Source organism: the organism of the source record quoted next, unplaced genomic scaffold, assembly GCF_019419815.1.
Source record: "Pyrus x bretschneideri cultivar Hongxiangsu unplaced genomic scaffold, Pyrus_bretschneideri_v1 Contig65, whole genome shotgun sequence".
Classification (NCBI taxonomy): domain Eukaryota; kingdom Viridiplantae; phylum Streptophyta; class Magnoliopsida; order Rosales; family Rosaceae; genus Pyrus; species Pyrus x bretschneideri.
Window position 1 is genome coordinate 1,953,114 of NW_025999804.1, and position 22,192 is coordinate 1,975,305.

Here is a 22,192-nt window from a genome sequence, read left to right on the forward strand (position 1 = left end):
TCCAATAGAAAACTAAATGATATTTGCGGCATCCAATGCCCAGTTACCTTTGATAACCTTTCTTTTTATTTTCTTAATCCAGTTTAAAGCCTGTATTAAATTATGATTAACAAAACTAAAGGGAGTGTGGGTTGTTCGCAACTTACGAGGGTTGATCGAGAACAAAAGGATGACTTGAAGGAGAAGAAATTAGGTTAAATAGGACGGCGACGGAGCAGTAATCCGACAAACTTTCAGTAAATATCAAGCTTTCTTGTTTTTCCTCGAGACTAATTACCTTTTACTTTTGCACACCGAAATTAAGAACACTTTGGTTAAAAAATGGCAAAGAATTAAAGACGAAACAAGTATCTTAATTCTTAAACATATTTTACTATATATGTTCTTTTTACTCCTTTTTAAAACTATGAATAGTAGAGTAATGACAATAATCACTGACATTAGTTGAACGTGATGGCATGATTAAATGGATAGTGTCATGTTTTATTTTGGTGTAATGAAGCACTTTACACTACAAATACAAATCCAAACCCCTCATTTTTAAGCATATTCCATCTAGATGAAGTCTCCATATACTAACAAAACTATTTGCGCCACAGTTACTAATTATGCCGTGTGTGACATTCATATTCATGTTAGTAAATATGGTTCAATTGGCAACACTACAAACTATATATGATTGCTGTGTCACGGGATCTGCAAGTAAATATGGTTCAAACTGCTCAGCAAGTGTCCAGCATTAAGTCAAAACATGCACCGATATTGTCCCTAACTTAACCATTTACACCCCAATACCCAAAGTCCCAATAGACCTTAATTGAGAGGTTTTCAGAATACAATAAGACGTAAACCACCTACATTTGAACTTTATCATATTACTGTTGTACTTCTTTGATGTGCCACTCGCTTCAGATCCTTCTTGTATTACTTACACCAACAATGGTATCAGATATTGCATCTCATGGCAGTATAAATAAGCTGCAAAACTAGAGAAAAAAGCCATCAATTAAGCCATGGCCTTAGAGGAGGAAGTAGATAGCTTGTTCGAAAGCGCCATGAAGGGGCAGTGGGGAAAGGTGGTGGAAGCCTACAGAAACAGTTCCAAGGCTCAAGAGGCCAAGATAACCAAATCTAACGAGACTGCTCTCCACATTGCAATTGCAGATGGCCAAACAGAAATCGCAATCAAGTTGCTCAACATCATTTCCCTCGGAGGAAATGCATCCAAAATATTCAACTTAGGAAACGAGAAAGGCAACACAGCACTCCATCTGGCTGCCAGGCTTGGTTACGTGGAACTTTGCGAAATCATGGCTACGAAGGATCAAAACCTTGTCTCCGTTCGCAACCTGGACGGTGAGACCCCTCTCTTCTTGGCAGCTCATAATGGCAACATAAAGTCTTTCCTTCGCCTTCATTCTCACTGCCAAGAAAAGTTCCATTCCTTTAGAGACAACAATGGTGACACCATTCTCCATGCTGCTATCTCTGGTGAATACTTCTGTAAGTACACTCCCTTTTAGCCATCTGCGCTCCAGACTGACCGCAACTAACTATCCTAAAAATAAAAATGCCATTCATTCTGTACTTTTTTTTTGATAGGTTTGGCGTTTCAGATAATTCGATTGCACCCGGAACTTGCTAACTCTATGAATGAAAACGGTTTATCTCCGCTGCATATTCTGGCCGGAAAGCCTAATGCATTCAAAAGCAGTACTCGCCTTGGACTAGCTGATGAGATTATATACCGCTGTAAGATATTCTAACAAAAGATGTAAATTGTCTTTTTGTTCATCGTTGCATGATCTTAGATTTAAACCGAACTTTTCGATTCCATTTGTCAGGTTTGATCGTTGATGATCTCAAAATTGAAGCATATAATCATGAAGCTTGTCTGCACAAGGCAGGAGATCAAAACAGTTCCAAGCATCCGGCAAACTACGAAACGTGCATGAACTTCTTCCGGCTTTTGAGAAGTCTGTTCAAAGTGTTAAGTGGGTGAATCTTGTCAAATATTTATGTTACATTAATTCTCTTCACCGAACGTTTGCACTACAGGTCTAATTCAGTTTCTCAAATTGTAGCGAAATCACGGGGAAATAAGAATTGTACCCAAGCTTTGCGCTTATACTGGAATAAACTGCGCGGGTCACTCCCTCAAGCTAATGGAGGAAACAGAAACAGAAATGGTGTCAATGCAGCTGAAGATGAAGAGAATCCTCGACCAGTGATCAGCTCAGTAATAGGTAAGCATCCTACTTGAGGGCACGTTTTGGGATTGCTTATGCAGGAATTACCTTTTCATTTTTATTTTTATTTTTTATTTTTTTTGGAAAAGCTTATGTAGGAATTACTTTTGCTCACTAGAAACACGTTCAAATTTTATTAAGGTGCTTTCTGAAGAAGCATCTGTCTTGAAACTACTTCTACGATCCAAAACGCTTTTAACGTTTTCTGCCAAACACAATCCATCCTTGTGAATCTTCCGTCAGCGACTCTGCCAATATACAAATAAGCTAATTACTTGCATCTGATTAGTTATCCCAATAATTGCAGAGGCAAGTTCAGGAGCATCATCTTTTGATATCAAGTTAGAATCCAAGGAAATATTGCATACAACGAGTTCAAGATCAACTGATGGTAAACTTGTTTACCTAGATGAGGTCTATTTATTATATACAGTGTAAATTTGTTATGATAATTGTAAGTTCATAATATTGTCTAAGTAATATAATAATGAGTAGAGTGTTCTTCCCACAAAAGTCTGACTAATTTAAATTTACTATCATGATAATTACAAATTAAAAATAAATAAGACAAAAATTATGATGACAAATTAGATATGCAAAGAAACTAAATGCAAATAAAGATGAATGAAAATAAAGCATGGTATATAAATTATTAAGACGCCGACTTAACCTAATTAACCAATCCCACTCGAAATCTATTGCATATTAACTTAGACATGTTGACAGTTGATTTTTTCTAATTTCTTTGATAATACCTTTACAGGCTCCTCCAAAAGTATTCTTGACTAACAACCAATTCTTTTTCCAACCAACGAATAGAGAAAGACCAAGAACCAATTAAGTACTATTGAAAATCCTCAAGAAAAACTGCATGAATTATGTTAGTCCATTCTTTGCACTCATTCAAGACATGACATTCATTACAAGAAGCTATATATTAGATATCTCATTCAGATCTCAACTTAATTCTTCTAATCAAACAATTATTGAATAATTAATTGCAAGCATTAAAAACAGTAACAAATACTGAACAAATAAGAAATTAATATAATTATAAACTTGGAGTATTCATGGCTAGGCTACATCTTAAGCCCTAGCAAAATGAATTTAATTAATTCATGAAAATTTAAATAAAAACATGATAGAATTTGAAAACAAAGAAAAAATACACCTAAATGTCAACTACGAACTCCAATTTATAGAATGAGTAATACTTTTCTGAGTTATTCAACTCTCCCAAAGAAGTAATCATTTCGTGTCTTTCATTAAAAAGATTATGGAAATAAGGTCTCCAGATGTCTTTAACCACGTTCTCTGCAACTAAAACATTTTCATTCTCATCATTGATGCACCTTACCTAGTTCAAGTCTCTTGTCTTCCTTTCCCTTGCTCTAGAAAGTTATAGACATCCAACTTGCCTTCTTCGCTATTTTATACCTCTCATAGTTTCATTGGTTCTATCTTGTATAAGGCTTTACATTCCTACTTAGCCTTAACCTTTTCCTATACCTCCTCCCTTCGACCACCAAAATTTCTTTTGATGTGGGGCAAAACTCTTAAACTCTCCTAATATCCCTTTTGCAACTTTTCATTTACAATTAACCATAGAATCTCATATATGATTAGCATTCCGTCTGTATCCGACATTTACCACAAAAAGTTATTTAGAATGAAACAGAACAGTTATATAAGCAAACATATATTTGTGTTTGAACTAATGTACCCTCGAATTTAGATCTACTTTTGTAGAGAGTTTCATGAATTGTACAGCACTCCGGAGTTGATCACATCCTTTCTGTTGCAGATGCAAACGAGGGAGTGAAGGCATTTCCACCGAATTATGCCACGTTTGTTTTGTTTTGGAAGCTTGTGATGAAGGCCTTGCTCATCATTCTGGGAATTGGTCAGTATCAAACTTACGCTTCCTTTAATTACATATTTGTTTCGTCGATCATAACGTTTGTTTCTTGAATGGAGAATCCAGGAATTTGGAAGATAAAGAAAATCCAAGAGAAGAAAGAGCGACATATATGGGCTAATCAGGTCATGAATGAACTCGTCCAGTGCACTTCTTTATACAAGTATCAAAATACCGGCCAAAATCCCAACGAAACTCACCCAAGCAAGCATACAGAAGAGTCTGAAGTTCCTAATCCCACCTTGCTAGAGCAAACCCCCTCCTCGTCCTCATCACCCGATCATGTACATGATCACGAGCCTGAGCTCAACAACGATAATGATAGAAAGCACAAAAAGCTCTCGAGAGACAAGAAGAAAGTAACTCATGATGAAGCAGATAAAAAGCAGACACCTATATTAATTGCAGCAAAGATGGGAGTGACCGAAATAGTAGAAAAAATCCTCGACAAATTTCCAGTGGCTGTCCAGGACGTCGATTCCGATCAAAAGAATGTTGTGCTCTTAGCTGTTGAGAACAGGCAACCCCATGTTTACAATCTCCTGCAGAAGAGAAAGCTACTAAAAGAAAGCTTGTTGCGTCAGTTGGACAACCAAGGTAACAGCGCATTACATCTGGCCGCTACATGTGGACGGTACCGACCTTGGCTTATTCCGGGCGCTGCATTGCAAATGCAATGGGAAATCAAGTGGTACAAGGTCGGTTACTATTATTGATCTCCCGTATATACTACAGTATTTTACAACTCTTCACTTTGGTAGTATTGCAATATAGAAGTATATGTTGTCAAACTGTAAATGTAGACTGCACATTCAGGTGAGAATCATGTTAATCACTAGTCTGTTAAAAGAGTACATGGAAACAGAACATTTTCGTTCAATTATATTATATAGTATTTCCCTACACACTTCGTGTGTATGAACACTTTTTTTTTAGAAAATGAGAAGGAGAGAGGGAGAGAGAAAGAACGTGGGGGAGTGGGAGGTTTTTTTTTTTTTTTAGTTTTTTTTTTATTTATTTTAAATATTAGAGGTATTTTAATAGATGAGGCTTCAATAAAAAAACAATAAAATTTGGACCTGTGAAATTACATTATTGCCCATTAATTTTTTTATGTGATAGAAGACTAAGTAGTCTTTTCATCCTCTTTTGATTGACAAAGAGGGTTTCATTAATTAATAGAGATTACCGGCATTTGGTTAATCTTTTATGCTAAACTTGAAGCTCAAGGTTTTGAAGTATCTGAACTACATCTTTTGAGAGTACTGTTATGTTAACTGATTGCACAGTTTGTCAAAAGCTCAATGCCTCATCATTTCTTTGTTCGCTACAACAAAAAAGGCCAGACCCCGAAGGAGATCTTCATACATACACACCGAGATCTTATGAAAGAAGGCAGCAAATGGCTTATCAAAACCTCGGAGTCATGCTCTGTTGTCGCAGCGCTCATTGCAACGGTTGCCTTTGCAACATCGGCGACTGTACCAGGTGGACTTGATCAGACTACGGGAGAACCAATTCTTAAGGACAAGCCAGCCTTCGGTGCCTTCACCATCTCATCACTAGTTGCTCTCTGCTTCTCAGTAACATCCCTGGTCTTCTTTCTTTCAATTCTCACTTCTAGATACGAAGAAAGTGATTTTTCACTGGACTTGCCTCGGAAACTTTTGATGGGTCTAACATCACTCTTCGCATCTATAGCTTCCATTATAGTCTCATTCTGCGCAGGGCATATCTTTGTCCTCAAACATCAACTGAAATTTGTGGCATATCCATTATATGCAGCAACTTGCTTGCCAGTCACCTTGTTCGCAATTGCACAGCTGCCCCTCTACTTTGATCTCATGAGGGCCATTATCAAGAAGGTACCACAGCGGAGCTACGAGGTCTTTACACACTAGGTCTTCATCAGTTACGGTACCAAGGTCGGTGTTATGCAGTGATGATCTTGAGTGCTTAAGTATGTTTGGTTTCAGGGTGAGGTTTAATTATGTGGAATTATTACTTGTATGTGAACCATTCAAGGAGATTGTGTTCCAAATTTAGATTTGAAACGTTCTTTCGAGGACCAAATTTAATAGATTTTAATTCATGGATTAAAGTTACAATTCAATTAAAGTTCAGGGACTATTTCTCCTCATTTACTTGTCTTTTTATTCAATTGAAGTTCATGGATCAAAGTTGCAATCCGAATTCTAACTTTTCAACCGATCTTGGGTCCAGACGTGACTCCCCCCTCACCTAAATTAATGTAACAACTTTGAATCCTTATCCCTCCTAATAAAATAATAAATTAAAAAAAAACTCAACGTGTGTGTGGTGAGTTTGGTTTACGTACAGAATTGTTTAACAAATTAGTTTAGGATTTAATATGGTACTTGTGGAATGTTCTTGGATGTAAATATTAATATTTAGTGTCAATAGTGGCATCTTTATATAACACATGCGATATTTTCTACAATGAGTTGAAGGAGTGGGTTAACTTCATAATGACACATTGCAATTCTTCAATGTATATAATAGTTGAGAAGATTTCCAAAAGAAAATGCATCCCATGTAACGTTATGCATCAATCTCATTGATCTAACTATCTTAAATCATTTGTCTCTTAGGTTAATTACATTCATTGAATTCGATTATTGATTTTATACATAATACGTAAGAATAGTGAATGACAATAAACATTGTCCTTCCATTAAACTAAATAAGAGTTTAACAACATAAGTATTTCTAAAGCTGTTAAATCAAATGAGTGTTTTGTTGCTGCCTTCACTAATACAGCATTGATTCAATAACTTCATAATCACAACAAATTACAGCCTAATATTGCCGTCCCTCCTTCCTATCTAGCCGCTGCCGCAGCCACCACCTCCTCTTCTCTCTCTCTCTCTCTCTCTCTCTCTCTCTCTCTCTCTCTCTCTCTCTCTCTCTCTCTCTCTCTCTCTCTCTCTCTCTCTCTCTAAAGGGCAAGAAAAGAAACAAAATGACCAAAATAACCTTGCCATGTAACACCAGTTGAACAAGGCAACCTGGTTCCTAGGGCAAATGAATGAACCAATTTGATTGAGGATTGACTCCAGAATATTTCTCTCAAAACTATTGCGTGCTACCTCTACAAGGCTAACAAACGCAATCCGACTTCCAAATCTTGTGCAACTCTTTAAGGACTCATTTGAAAGTACTTTTAAAATGATTAAAGGCGCTTTTTGTGAAAATATTTTTGAAATCAATCTTTAGTAAAAATCCAAGTGGATCCTTAAAAAACACTTGTAAGTGCAAGTAGCACGTGTCTGGTACTTCTTTCAAAAAACACTTTATAAGTTTTTCATAACCCTCACCAAAAGCGTTTTCAATCATTTTAAAAGAACTTCCAAACAAGTCTTAACTCTAATGCGCTTCGAAGGACAGGCCCAATGGAAACAAGTAAGTTCTGCTGTAATTACACACTTGATTTGTTCAATCTTGAAGCTCAAAAGTGTACGCAAGAATGAGGGTATCTAGAATTTCCCCACTATTTGAATGCCTTTGGGCAGAATTATTCATTAACATTGCCTTCTAATACATACATACGTAAGCACATGTCCAGCTGTAGTAGTATGCAGTTTAGAATGCCATAACAAAGTTATGGTCCATGGAGTATACTCAAACTTGTTTCTCTTATTTACAACCCTTGCCATTATGCGGCGTCTATACAAGCATAATAACTGGCAAATTCAGCATGATAACAAGCACGCCGAACATATGAATCACAATGCACGCGTTCTACCTCAGAAATACAAAGCTTGACCACTCCATTCTTCACCCCCAGCTTCTTGTTAATGGTTCAGAACTGAGACAAACCAACATCTGATGATGACCTGCATCTTGCCTCAACTGCCAACGTCTTAACAATGCCTCGGCATGGGTCACCTCCAAAACTGATATTTGATATTTCAACTGAACAGCTATTCTTTCCCAGGCAACTCTGCAGAAGAGGGGAATATTATCAAAATAGGACTAGCACACTCAAAAACAGGCATGAAACAACCACCGGAAAAAATCACATAATTTTCTAGCAGAATACTAGGAATTATCGAAAACCAAATTCACCTTGGAGACAATGGACAATGAATTGGTTGCATGGCAATTTCCCATAGAAAACTTCTGGCAGCTACCTTGAGGTGTTCCATAGCTGGCAAATTCTATGGAAGATATCGTAAACCCATCTTGACATTGCAAGTGCATTTCTGGTGTCAGATCGTTTACTGTAATTTTTTCATCCACAGAGTCTGGATTGAACCACTTCTGAACAGGTGGGTAGTGAGACTCTGACACTTGAGCACAGAGGACTCCGGCTGATCGCAACTTGATTGAAATATCAAATGGATTCCCGCCAGTTTCCTCCAAAATAACAAGTAAATTACTTGAAGACTGTAACCATGACCTCGGTACATGGTACCTGGAGAATAACCAATACTGGCTTTATTAAACAACTAAACTCATTTCCTATTTAATTTCAAGTGTAAATTACAAAGATCACCAAAAGTACAAAAATACATCTGAATGCATGACTTGCAAGTTTGCAATCAGATTTTAAAAGGAATACTTTCTTTAGCCGGGAAAAACAACAGATGCAGCTAGTTCACTTCACTTATCTCATGATACTGGGATAGAAACTTACAAGGTTTGAGTAGGCTTCCCACAATTAAATGAGCACTTATCGGAGTTGTACGCCCCACGGTAATCACAGATTTCTGGACATCCATCTTCTGGAGCAACAAGTGTCCAATATCTTCCTATATGGTGGCCGTTGACCCAAGCCTGGCCCTTACCCATGCTTCCTAAATCAAGAGCAACTGGATCTGTGCCAGCAGGGCTATCAAAGTATGTCTGCTCAATAGAAACGACAAATATCTGTAAATAAATTATACTTTAAGAAATAAAAGAGTGATATGTTATGCACTACTACCAATGTTTTAAAAGGTGAAGGTGTAGGTGAGGCATTTCATGGATAGCACTGCCTAGGTAAAAGCCTTGAGGCGATCTAAAATTTTTTAATAATATATTTTGTTATATATATATCAATGTATTAAAAGTGTGAGGCGTGGGCGACATCCTAGGGATAGCCCAGCCAAGGCATGAGGCAAAGCCTCACAAGACCTAAATTTTTTAATATATACACTGAGCATACACATATATTATAAATATATATACACACATATATATACATATATTATATTATATATATAAATATATATACACACTCATATACACACATACATATATTATAAATATATATACATATATATATATATATGTATACACACACACACACACATATATACACACATTTATATGCATATATACATACATACATATATATATATAATACTTTGTAAAACAAATTAACCAACAATCAAACAAGCAATCAAATTACTAGTGACCAAATTAAAATTGGAATACTAAAAACCTTACTTGAATTTTGAAACAAATTGTGGTGAGGTATGAGATTGGGATAAAATTGAAATATGGGATTGGGGAGAATTTAGGGTTTGAGGAATTGGGAAATTGGGGAATTGGGAATTTGGGAATTGGGGATTGGGGATTGGGGATTGGGGATTGGCTGAATGTGAATGGGAGAATCGGGGGAGCTGCTGAGGTTTATAGAAAAACAAAAAAAATTAGACTTGGCCAAAACGACCTCGCTTTGGGCCAAGTCATTTAAAAAAAATTAAAAGAGTTGGCCAAAATGATGCCGTTTTGGGCCAAAGTCTTTAAAAAAAAACCCCTATATTTCTTATTCTTCGCGGTCGTCTTCTTTGTGAGCCAAGTCTTAGAAAAAAAAAAAAAAAAAAAAAAAAAAAAAAAGGCTCCTATATTTCTTCTTCGCAGTCGTCTTCTTCATGAAGATGCTGCCGCATCATACACAGACAGCCCAGTGTTCGACTTAGAGCGTTCGACTTCAAGCAAGGATTCGGAGCGATGAAGGGTCTTGGGAATGCCCAATCAGCTGCCTCAGGCATGCCTCGGCCACCTAAGCGTGCCACAACCATGTCTAGGCCAGTTTAAGCCTTCTACCATTGGGCAGAGGCGTTTCCACCACTGCACCACCTCCAAAGCCGCCTCGGGTTTTTTAAAACACTAACTACAACTTGAACCTTTTATTTCCACTCGAAAAGTAGCTACACCACTTGGTGCTCATGTGAAATAAAGCCACATGTTTTTCCTACCTTTCCTAGGGTCCGTTTGAACAAGGAATGGAAATTTACATTCCTATCTTTAAACCCAAGGAATTAAGTCCTCTACCTAAAATATGAAATTTGGTTTAGGTCAATAAATAATATTATATTTCGCCATAGGTCATTTCATTTTATAGCATAGGTCAACAAAAATAATTCTCCCCTTCAACTATGGTCAATAAACTTAATACCACTTGATAAAATTTCCCTCTATTGACCTCTCCTGAAAAGCACAAAAAAGTTGATTTACCCCATCCTAATATAATGATTATTTCGTGACCTAGAACAAATTAACCCTATAGACTATAGAGATTGGGATTGGAAAATTCCATCCCATCCAAATATTCCTCTTTCACCTCCTTAAGAGGTGGCAAGTCTGTAAATTCTTCATACATGCACTCATACGTTTTTCACATTACTCTAGTGAATCATATATTGATTGGTATCTACGAATGAGGTAGTAGAATTGTTATCATTTTCTTTAACAAGAATAAAAGGACTTGTTGTGACACATGAATACACATTGAGTTATACTATAGCCCAAATAAGATTATAAAATGGAGACTCATAGATACGACAAGATCGGTGGAAAGCATGGGTAATTTGCAATCGTTACATAAGCAAGAAAATTTACAGCAAAATAGATGGTAATATATGCCTCACACATGCGAATGAGATTATTTACCTTGTACCATATAAATGTGGATGGATCATCATCTGGCGATAACTCAGCCCAACTTGCCTTTTCATTTTCTTCTATGGTGTATATTTTCAAAAACTCGCCCTTAAGCCCAACCTATAATCAAAACAAATCAACATCCACCTGATGACTTTAACACTTTTGATTGGCAACAGACTAGGAGAAAATTTATAATTTACAAATGGTGTTAGCCATGCTATTTTAAACAAGAGAAGATAAATGTGTATGCGAATAAGCATCAAACCGTTTCCAATTTTGTAAACAGACTTGTCTAGGGTACATGCATTTACTTGATACATTCACATTTGGTTCTCTTGCCCCTCTCAAAACCTTTTTTGCCCAACCATTGGATGTATTTGACGGTCAAGGGGGTGAATGTATTAAGTAAATGTGTGTACCGTAGCCAATCCCGAATTTCAAATAGCTATTTGACATTGAATTTATTCCATACAAATGTAATTGTTGCCATTGCAATTACAAAACCAGAAGCTGAACTTTCCCTCAACTTTATTAAACTTAAGAACGCAACTTCAATATACTAATATACGAAGTATTGAAGGATTAGATCATGGACACTCTGTCCATTCAGATTCATATTCTGCCTGATAAATGTTTACAATACATTTAAAGAATAAAAAGGAAGTGCTGATACTGAAATGCCTGAATATATAGAAATTTGCTACCTACACAGGTATTTATTTTTGGGCAAAAGCTTGGATAAATGTTATAATTTTGCAGCATACGAACAGTAGAAAATTAACCAAATACTTCAACATACAAGAATAACTTGGACAATGGATTTACTATTACACTCAAAATGGAGAGGGTGGAAGCTTCAAAATTATAAACCTATACCTGGTAAGTCCATAGCAACTTTGAAAAGTCAATATCACCATTTTTAAAGCCAGTCAGTTTAATCTGTCCTCTAAATCCTGCCCCATCTTTCTCCAGGAAAGCACCATAGTTCTGTATAATATTTTCAAATCACAGAACATTGAATGGAATCAGTAACACCATCCCCCTAGGAGTATATAAGCCTGATGGTAGAAAGTGTGATCAAAATTGTCTGAATGGAAGACACCGCTATCAACGATAAGCAAGCAAAAATATTTAAGATAAAACTTGCAGAGTTTTATACACTACTTCTAAACCCAAAAAACAAAAACAAAGAAAACAGAATAATACACTTCAATGGAATGTGTTACCAAAATAAAGAATTCAGAAGGAAACAAACGCAGTAACAAAACCATAAAAAAATGAAGCCTAAACCAAGGCCAAGAATATGGGCTTATCCATCTAACAACTCTCTTCCCCAGCTTTTTTCTCAAAAACTAAGCTATTTTTACCGTCCAAACAGCCTAAAAAGTTGCTGACTTACTGCACCTCTGCAAAACATTTTGCTTCCCTTACAGAGTGGCAAGAAGAACCCAACTCAATATAGTTAAATGAAAAAAATTATACCACATTGTCAAACTACAGGACAATAAAGAATATGAAAGCCCTCTGAAGCCCCTTTATACGGAGTGCACGAATGAAGAAATACACAATAAAAAAAAGGCCACCTCCATCGAATGACCTGAGAGGGGGAAAAGATCGACTACAAAAACAGAGAGAAAAAAGGGAGGGGAGAGGGGAAATGTAAGAACTGTTTTGAAATCAATGCAAAGCCCGCATGCAGAGAAAGGGCTTTGGACGTAAAGCTTAACATTTTACCTGCAAGCCCACTGTCTGAGTTAACAAAACCAAATCATTGTATCCCTTCAGAAACTTAACAGGCTGCTCCACCTTGACCCAGTGACCGATGACACTGCCTTCAATAAAAAATGGGGGCATTAACACGTAGATTAGAGAACACAAAAGAATATGTTATAGAGAATATGAAGGAAAAGTATGCACTGGTTGTATATTGAAATCAATCATTACAACCCCTCTGGCTCTAAAACATTGAAGAAGAAATATCTGCAGTAGTTTGGAAGCATGAAACTCCAAGCAGAAAGTAGATTAATGTGGGTCAACTACATCTTCGGGGTGCCAAGAAAACAACCTCAACAAACAAACAACTCCAACTACCTATTATTCAGTATAACTTTAACTAGTATATTGTTATGACAGAAGTTCTCGCTCACCGCATAAACGCAAATAACCCCAAAAGATTAGTCACTAATAGGTCTACCCATGACCGCTCAAATAACCCCGATCAACTCAGCATAGAAAGTAGGACTTCACAACGCCAACGTAGTTCATACTCAACAGAAATGAAGTGGTACTTATATTCCCTTTTTTTGAGAAAGATAACAAATATTGTGCATACATTCCCTTTGTTTCATAATTCTATTGCTTTACATTGTCTGCTAATATCCTCTTTCCTGGATGTTCATAAAAATGGTGCTGAAGTCATGATGAGAAATAAGCATCACCAGAAAAGCCCTTAAAAATGATTCCACAAAGCTATGGACTTTTCAGTAATTATATTACATATCTTTCATAGTTCATTCCATCCATTCCATAAAGAACATATTTATCTCGCTCAGCAATAGATATACCTATATTTATATGGGATGCATAATAGTCAAATTATTAACTTCCATCACCTGTAAGCTGGCCATTAACAAATACACGCAACACATCGCGCATGCTATCAATTGAGACTGCTGCGCTAATATTGTTTTTCTCCCAAAAAGATATGTCATCCTCTGAAACAAAAATCCTATATTCCAAAAAGGCATCAAATAGGTATTGAATGATATCAAATATAGTTTTAAAAATTGACATGCATTGATTTAAAACAGTAAGTACATTAAACCCTAATAGTCGTCCCATCAGAGACATGAAATTCAACATAATGATTGTTTGTTATGCCACATACAACTCCGGATTAAAAAACTGAACTTTTCAAAGATAGTAATAAAAACCAATGAGAGGTCTTTTTTTTATTAATCTTTTTTTCCAAAGTCTCATTTTTTGTATATCAAAGGACCTCTACTAAGTAAAAAATTGAACTATTTGAAGATAATAGTCAACTGACTAGAAATACGACAGTTATGTTGTGCGGCACATATAACTCTTATCAAAACAATCTCATCCAGCAGTAGCTCTATTCAATAAAATAAATATACCTGGTTATATGCCATAAGTAATCAGACTGGTCTTTTGTCACATTCAAATGCTCCAATATTCCTTGGACCGTAAAATTGTTTTCACTCCAAACACCAACTGGCTCTTTTACAGTCATCCATGATTTGGTGATAAACAAATCATCATTCTTGGTAATGAATTGTTGCTGTGAAGAAATACCTGAATAAAGGGGCAAATCAAACTCTACTGTTTTGATGGAAGTTTGTGCACCAACCTGCCCAAGCATTGGAAAACGGTAGACTCAGACAAAACACTTCAGATTGGAAAATTGTTTCACATTTTCACAAGTTCAGATTCCGACGAAGAACCACGTAAAAGCTCATTGAAGTTTGAGATGAGGACAACTGTGATAACATCCTCACTTAGAGATATGCAGAATTATTTAGAGATACACAGAATTAAACTTCATTGAAGTATCTGACTGATAAAAGGAGACATGAAACCGACCACCACCTGTATAATTGTATGTTATCATATTTCCAGTACAGATCTGGAACCATTAGGCTAAAGTTGTTTATGGTTTCGCTTCAGCTCGTCATGACTGCCTGGCTGTTGAGCTCAATTTCAAGCATCAACAAAATTATTAAATCTCTCTCATTAATAATTAGTTTCAGGAATTTGTGGAGGGAACAATACATTTTCCTAAGAATTCTATTGTTATTTACGTTCACCATCAATTATGGCAGCTCCGGTAAGATTTCATAGTGGCAATGGTTATGTAGAGTATTCAGTTACAATATAGATAGCACAAGATATAATTTACATGAAAGAAGTAAAAACCCCAGAGAGTTAAAATTTATAATTCAAGTCTTTGGTACGAACCACAGAGAGCTAAACCTACAATTTAAGCATTTGGTGTGAGTGTTTCTATGTAAGAACCACAGAGAGTTACAATGCAAAATGTAAGATTTTGGTTCAAGTGTTTATATGTAAAAACCAAAGAGAATAACCTTAAAATAAAGATTATTTAAGATTGGTCATAAACTACCAGCTAACAAGTAAAGAGTAAGCTTACCGAGTCTGAAAAATAATATACAAATTAAATTTGGCTTTCACATATGCGAACAGAATAATAGCAAGTTGAGACATATACACAATTGATCCAGCTCATATTCTGTGATATATGTTGCCAGAATGTTCTTAATGTTGCAGTCATCAACATGTGCAATGTCAAATGATTCAACCATACCTTGGCAGTGTTGTACACCACGTTCCGGCAGTCTGGCAAAATACTGACTGACCATGGTGGTAGATTATACTTTTGCCCAAGGAATGTTACAGAAGCTGCTTTATGTTCATCAATGTTTGCAAGGAATGCGGAGCAACTGATTTGACTTCCATACGAAGTAATGTTCAGGCCTTCGGTGTGAGAATTCACACGGTACACGTGTGCCTGAATACATAACAGAAATTAGTTTGCAGGTAGAACTAATAAACTCCAAAAAGAGCAATAGAAAAATGATTCCAATATACATAATTGTTTCTAACACTAGTCACATGTAAGAGATATTCAACTGAGGATGGAATAGTAAATTATTTGGTAACTTCTATAGGGACTTGTGGACTTATGTCACTCTAGATGGGCAATTGTCCAAAAGGGATAAAACATTAAAGAGTAAAGGACAGTTTTAACAGACAATATAATCTCCAATTACTTATTTCATTTCAAATAGGATTCAGGAACACAAGTGCTCAAAGAAGATCCAACCTATGAAAGACACAATAAACTGAGACTACAATGAAAACGTAAACTATTAAAATCATAGACATAAAGGACTAGTTGAATTGTTATTCTTTTGCTTGCAAATGCATGCAAGTTTTGGGACACTATTGCAAATACAAGCGGTTAAGAGCTGGATCATTATATAAATAGTTATTCCCAAATGAAGAAAAAACATTTATTACATAATATTATCAAGACCAGAAAATCCTGTTGGTGAGAACACATATTAAAAGTGTGAACAAACATAACTCAAGGTTTGGCTCAAACCTCTTGTTTTGGTCCCAACTTTATATAATTCGGAGAATCAGCAGCAACAAGAGCAGGTTCGCAGAGCTTTATAGCAGCATGTAGATCCTTCAAATGTCCCCATTTTGGCTCACTCAGCAGACCTAGTTAATAAATCAGTACATTTATTGATTGGATTCAGTAATGTGACACTCATGCTAACTTTTCCATAGAAGATATCCATACGAAACTCATTAACTCGTTACAACTCGATCACAGGGACTTGGACACAAAAAGCAAGAAAATGAACCAGCCATATAATAAAGTTATCTCCGACAAAAAATAAAAAAATAAATATAACAAAGTTATCATTTAGACCCATTAACCTACCATATTCATCAATTGGAGCATCATAATCATAACTAGTAATATAAAACGGGCCCCCAGAAGTCCGCCCAAAGTTTGTTCCACCAAAATACTGCACACAAGCAGCAAGCTTGTTAAGATTTATAAGGGACATAAATAAGACATAACACATTGGAATGTTTTCTGACATTGAACAAATCAGTGAAATGAGTAATATTTTATCTTTACATATTACCTATATTTCCAAAAAAATAATAAACTGTCAAATGGAACTTTTGGCTGTTGTCCCATGGTGATACTAGTTGTTCCACATTTATCAAGCTATAGAAACCGAAACTTTGAATTTCTCTTGCCAAAATCAAAAGCACTGAGGAGAATTATGGAAACAAATTTGGCCCAAAACGAAACAGAACAATGTAGTCACATTAAAGAAATTTGTTTTTTAAAAGAAACAGCGAAGAAATGAAAATTAAAGTTTTAGCACATAATGACACCACTGAAGACATGTCAAACCAATCTATGTATGATTTTTTTTTATTTGGTGTACACCACACAATACCATACTATTTATGAACTAAATCAGCAGTGCACATATGGGTTGTCTTTGTACCATATAATAATTCTGAAAGCTTCCTCCACGTTGGTAAAAGCGTGCTACTGCAAATGCAAGATCTTCAACAGGCCTGTGAGGCAATCTTCCACCCCATGATGCATACCTCAGAAAGACATGTAAAAGATTAGACTACCATTTCAAGCAGCAAAATTTGCAAAACCACAAGTAAATCTGCAATTATCTCCCTTTAAATAAAATAAAATCTAAAATCCTAAAGCCACAAAATTTGACATAAGATTCTTTCACACTTTACTGGTTTTCTTAACTACTTATTCTTTCTTCAACCCTTAGAACATCAAAACTAGCTCAAACAATTAGGGTGGAAGAGGCTTTCAAAATTCTTGAACCCCAGAATATCTGTTTTGGAAATTATTAAAGGATTGGACAGTTGGAAAAGGGCTTACTTGTGCATGGGCGGAAGGTGATAAACTGGTAATTCATGAGGGCTGGAAGGTGGTAAACTGGAAATTCATAAGCTTTCTCTTGTTTAGCCTTGGCTGTTTCGCAAGTTTACTTGGGTTAATACTGACAATTGTATGACTCTAGTAGTAGATGGATGGTTGGTTTTCAAATACAGCTTCTCCACTACGTTTGTAGTACCTTTAGAGTTTAGTTATAGCATACTAATAGAACTTTTTTTTTCTCTCTCCAGTAAAAAATGTTAATAGGATACATAGATGTGCAGAGAGTCAGGCCGACAAATTCAAAGGGATTCAGCATACCATCCATCCCAATCTTCTGTCCACATTGTTGGTTTGTTATAGGAATTTGGCTTGTAACCATCACAATAGTAGCCATTGCATGCATCTATCTGTAAGAAAACAAAAGCTATTTATATATACATGACCGCAATGAAATGATATGTTGAAATGTTTAAACATTAGGACCTTCCCATGAAATGAACTGCATTTAATATGTCGTCCTAGCCATTGCATCCTGTTGACTTTTACTACTTGCCATTTTGCATTTTCCCGTGCAATATAATATTCATAAGAAGTGGTTCAGAAACTTAGATATGCATGCATGACAAACAGAGGCATAAGACAAGCTAAGGGCCTTACAATACTTCCTGGAGCATCAACTTGCTTGCACATGACCCATGGAACCCCAGCACCGAGACCTAAAGCCATCTCAGCAGCCCACTTAATATATTCTTTCCCTTTCTGACCAAATTGCCCTTCAATATTTCCATATTCATTTTCAATCTGATAAAAATTTCTTAGCAGCATCAGTAAACATGGCTAAGAGCACATATATCAGGGAAAATACAGCCTGTTAAAAGAACATCCTAGTAAAGACACAGAAATGGTAAGAAAATAAACACATTATTAAGGCTGAATATCTGACCACCGATGAGCTAACTTAAACAAATACTCAATCTGCAGTCATACTGCGCAACCAGAAATCAAGAAATGACATAATTAAACAACTGAAATGGTAATGGAAGCGTGTACGCAGTGTGCAAAAGTGGGAAATATTGCCTGAATTTTTTTAAAGGTACATGCATATAAGTCATGCTTATAGAATGGCCTTCAGACCAGACATATGCATGACCCCAGGTCCCCAACTGAGAATAATGCATGATATACAGAATACAATACCCACAAATTATAACAATTCTATAATTTCTATGATGCATCTTTTCACTTTCAATTCTCATGATCCAAACAGGGCCCTAAGATCTCATTTAGAAACAAGCTCAAATGGCCAATCTGTGTAATATTCCGAATCAACCAAAAAATTTGCTTACAACCTGCAGCATGATAATTGGACCACCTTGCCAAGATAATAGTTCTTCCTCTTGCATCAGATCCACCATCTTTTTAACAAACCGCTGCATCTCCTCCTGTAGAAAATCAAAGCAACGTAAAGATGTCAAAGCCACCACTTTAAACTGCAGTTTACAGACTGGCTAACTCAATTTGAAAATTTAACTGGTCAAGAAAGGCCAGTTGTAATGCTATATTTATATAAACCCCTACAACACTAGAGAAACTCAAAGAAACTTCAGCTGTAGAAAACCCAAATCGAAGAGACTAAAATTAAACAGAACACACAAAAGATACTGAAGAGAAAATTACACGCCAAAATCACTATAAAAATGCGACTTCAAAAGTTATCATGGAACGTTTTTGCTTTGTATAAAGGTAAAAAAGAAGGTTAAAAAAAAAAAAAAAATAGACCTGATGGGAAATTCAAAGCACTATGTTATCAGCTTCAAGAATATGATACCTTCCTCAAGAAGAAAAAAGTTTAGTGAGTTTACAAAAATTGTTTGCTTAACTGAAAGAGAAACTTTTAAGTGCTAAGGGTTTAATATCCCTTAAAGGGGTAGGCAGCAGCTAGTATGGTGTTACAGAAGTAAACTTATCACTGTCATTGTCACCCATGTTATCGTAAGTATGGGAAATGTACTACAAAAAGAGCAATAGGACTGCATATGAGAAAGCGGAAGGATTGCTTTTACCTCTAAGAGATTCAATGGGAAAATTCATAATTCTAAAAAACATTACATACAACTGCCCACATCAAAAAATTGGTTATCTGCTGCAACCAAATCTGTGTTACAGTATTACTCAGGAGTATGCTGTGGATTAGAATTTATATGGATGCACCTGTATATGTACAAATGATTTAACAATTAGGGGACGGAAAAAGAAATCTAGACATTTAATTCCTTGTTGCATAACGTCGCTGGATGGAGTTTTGGATACACAGGGCGGTTTGAAATATTTAAATAAAATGATTACAATAGAAAAAAAAAACCTGCAAAATTCCAAAATTTAAATATACGTGCACTTGTAGAAGCTTAGGGGCATTGAACCTTAAAAAGCGCATTGTTTGTTCGAAACTCTATTCCAGGGATGTCACGCAACCACACGGGGAAGCCACTGCAATGTAACCAGTAGAATAATAACTATTGTATGATATGCAATGCATAAATAGAGACAGAAAAACAAAGCACCATGTTAAAAGTAGGGGAACTTGTAAAAACAGAAGAAAAGAATGGTTGAGACAATGAGACCCGAAGTTCCACTCAGCGCAGACATAAGGCCCTATGCGTAGATGGAGATAGAGTCCATTGGCTCCCACTAAATTTGCAAACTTGACGATATCATATCTCCCTTCAAAGTTGTACTAAGCAATTTATCCAGAACACATATTAGTTTTCAGCAAAAAATAAATGATCTTATTTAGGCCAACCAGAAGCCAATCACCCCAAACTAGCTGTAGAAAACGTTATAGCACCTGTCCTCTCACTGGCTCATGGCCGCTCCAAAATGCATAAGTTTGGATCACATCCACCCCGCCTTCCTTGCTTTTTGCGATCAGATCAGGCCACATCTGACATCAAATCCCAAAGGCTTAAAATTTGTTCAAAACAAATAATTACACAGCACTATAGTCTGGCTCTACAGCAGCGTATTAAGATTTCCGCTCGCCAGATGCCACATTTTACAAAATTCCCATATGGTTATGCGAATGATGCAATAAACCAATAAGAAAAATTTTGTTGATTTCGTCTTTCTGTCACTTCAAAGTGACCCAAGAGCAATTAATTACTCTTAGTCAGGAAAATTCTGGAAGTTTACTTAAGGTTGTTGAATGCAGTAAGTCGCCGATCATTAGTTTTCTGTTCCAATTAATTAGTAACTAATCACAGATTAGTGAAATTATCATTACTAATTTCATCCAAAAAAATGAAATATCTTTAATCTAGAACCCTACTTCCTCACAATCATTGAAATTGTCAGTGGTGTTAAACCATTAGCATGCAGAAGCAGAGAAGCTATGGCGGAATCGAGAGAGCGTAGTACCTCAGGAGTGGCGCGGGGGTAGTGGATTCCGGCGGAGACGAGCATGCGGCGCTTGCCGTCGATGATTAGAGCTCGGTGGTCGTAGCTGACGTTGAATGGCTTGAAGTACTCGGCGGCCGCCTCCAGAGCAAATTGAACAGCCAGGCAGAGGAAGAGACATCGGAGCCCCCATGGGCTGCCTCTTTGGGCAACCATTTGCTACTCACTGCCTCCGCTGTGCTTTCTCTCTGTGCGCGGAAAAGAGATGGAGGAGAGGGAGTTGGGGAAGAAGACTGACTGTATTATCGGCGGAAGCAAAGAAGTGGCTGTACCATATTTGTCGCCTACCAAATATGTTGACACGTGTCAGCTCCAACAAAAGGGAAACAGAAAATTTCGAACCAAGTGCCAAAATATTGGGCAAACAAGGAATTGTAACGTATTTTTTATGAGAAATTTTATTTAAACACATATGATTTATTTTTATATTTAATTTACTCTCTACATCTATATTAATTTTAATTAAATCATTAATATCTCTTTAAATTCAAATTTACTACCTAAACTATCTTCACAAACTCAGTTCAATATGTAAGTTTATCTTTGCATCTATTGATAAAATATATCTTACATATTTGTCTCATGTTTAATCATTCTTTTGTTGCATATTTCGCATTGCTCGTTTTCTTCACCTAACCAACCCAAGTCTTGAGGTATTCAAAATATTTTTTTAGTTTGCAGAAATTTAACATTTTCCAATCGTACATAGTGTGATGATTTATCGTGTGAGTTTCTTTCACACCTGATACTTTGAGCAAGTTATTGTTTCAATGAGATTTTACCAAGTATAATTATCCAATTCAATTATTTGATTTTAATTCTCTCTTCGAGTGATGGCTATTCCCTCTTAACAAGAAAGATTCAGTTTTGACATATATTTACAGGGTGATCCTTGGTAAAGATGATTAGCCATATATATGGATCTTTGAAAAAACTAAAACAAGTGGTGGCAGAGAAACAAAATACCATAAAATACATCATCCACCTTTATTATCCTTGATTTCAAGCCTATTTGTAGGCAGTATAAAAATGCTACTAAAGCCTAAAAATAAAGAACTGAATCAAATAAAAAATTTAAAAAAAAAAATGATTCATCCTTTATTTGGAGAATTTAAAACTTCAAAATCATCATCCATCCGTCAAAAAGATTTATTTTTCTCTTTGACATCATCTTAGGGTTTTAACCAA

General features: G+C 36.0%; 2 protein-coding genes across 3 annotated transcripts; one reads left to right on the plus strand and one right to left on the minus strand.

The window, feature by feature from the left end:
* Positions 1 to 751: 751 nt before the first annotated feature.
* On the plus strand, positions 752 to 6,225 carry LOC103955287. Its single transcript, XM_048573256.1, has 8 exons — positions 752 to 1,503; positions 1,603 to 1,752; positions 1,845 to 1,994; positions 2,085 to 2,246; positions 2,557 to 2,640; positions 4,015 to 4,152; positions 4,234 to 4,865; positions 5,457 to 6,225. The coding sequence occupies exons 1-8, from the start codon at positions 1,014 to 1,016 to the stop codon at positions 6,066 to 6,068; spliced, it is 2,418 nt and encodes an 805-aa protein (XP_048429213.1). The 5' UTR covers positions 752 to 1,013; the 3' UTR covers positions 6,069 to 6,225.
* A 1,454-nt stretch (positions 6,226 to 7,679) lies between these two features.
* LOC125472145 (beta-galactosidase 9) lies at positions 7,680 to 21,240 on the minus strand. 2 transcript variants are annotated; one of them, XM_048573232.1, is made up of 19 exons: positions 20,966 to 21,240; positions 20,397 to 20,492; positions 20,173 to 20,285; positions 19,972 to 20,038; positions 18,901 to 18,993; positions 18,209 to 18,352; positions 17,870 to 17,958; positions 17,145 to 17,250; positions 16,559 to 16,646; positions 16,211 to 16,332; positions 15,410 to 15,613; positions 14,202 to 14,434; positions 13,677 to 13,792; positions 12,799 to 12,896; positions 11,941 to 12,051; positions 11,071 to 11,181; positions 8,828 to 9,036; positions 8,257 to 8,605; positions 7,680 to 8,131 (listed from the first exon to the last, which is right to left on the minus strand). In XM_048573232.1, the coding sequence occupies exons 1-19, from the start codon at positions 21,158 to 21,160 to the stop codon at positions 7,991 to 7,993; spliced, it is 2,685 nt and encodes an 894-aa protein (XP_048429189.1). In that variant the 5' UTR covers positions 21,161 to 21,240; the 3' UTR covers positions 7,680 to 7,990. The 2 variants fall into 2 exon arrangements, with proteins under 2 accessions (XP_048429189.1, XP_048429188.1); XM_048573231.1 differs by having other exon boundaries at positions 12,799 to 12,899.
* Between the last annotated feature and the right edge of the window lie 952 nt (positions 21,241 to 22,192).

Bases quoted from the DNA above. Each gene is read 5' to 3' on its own strand.
- LOC103955287 (XM_048573256.1), top strand. From the start codon at position 1,014: ATGGCCTTAGAGGAGGAAGTAGATAGCTTGTTCGAAAGCGCCATGAAG. The intron at 4,153-4,233 runs GTCAGTATCAAA...TGGAGAATCCAG, and splicing joins GCTCATCATTCTGGGAATTG to GAATTTGGAAGATAAAGAAA. The intron at 4,866-5,456 runs GTCGGTTACTAT...CTGATTGCACAG, and splicing joins GGGAAATCAAGTGGTACAAG to TTTGTCAAAAGCTCAATGCC.
- LOC125472145 (XM_048573231.1), bottom strand. From the start codon at position 21,160: ATGGTTGCCCAAAGAGGCAGCCCATGGGGGCTCCGATGTCTCTTCCTC. The intron at 13,793-14,201 runs GTATATTTATTT...TTTGGAATATAG, and splicing joins TACTTATGGCATATAACCAG to GATTTTTGTTTCAGAGGATG. The intron at 8,132-8,256 runs GTGAATTTGGTT...CCTCTTCTGCAG, and splicing joins CATTGTCCATTGTCTCCAAG to AGTTGCCTGGGAAAGAATAG.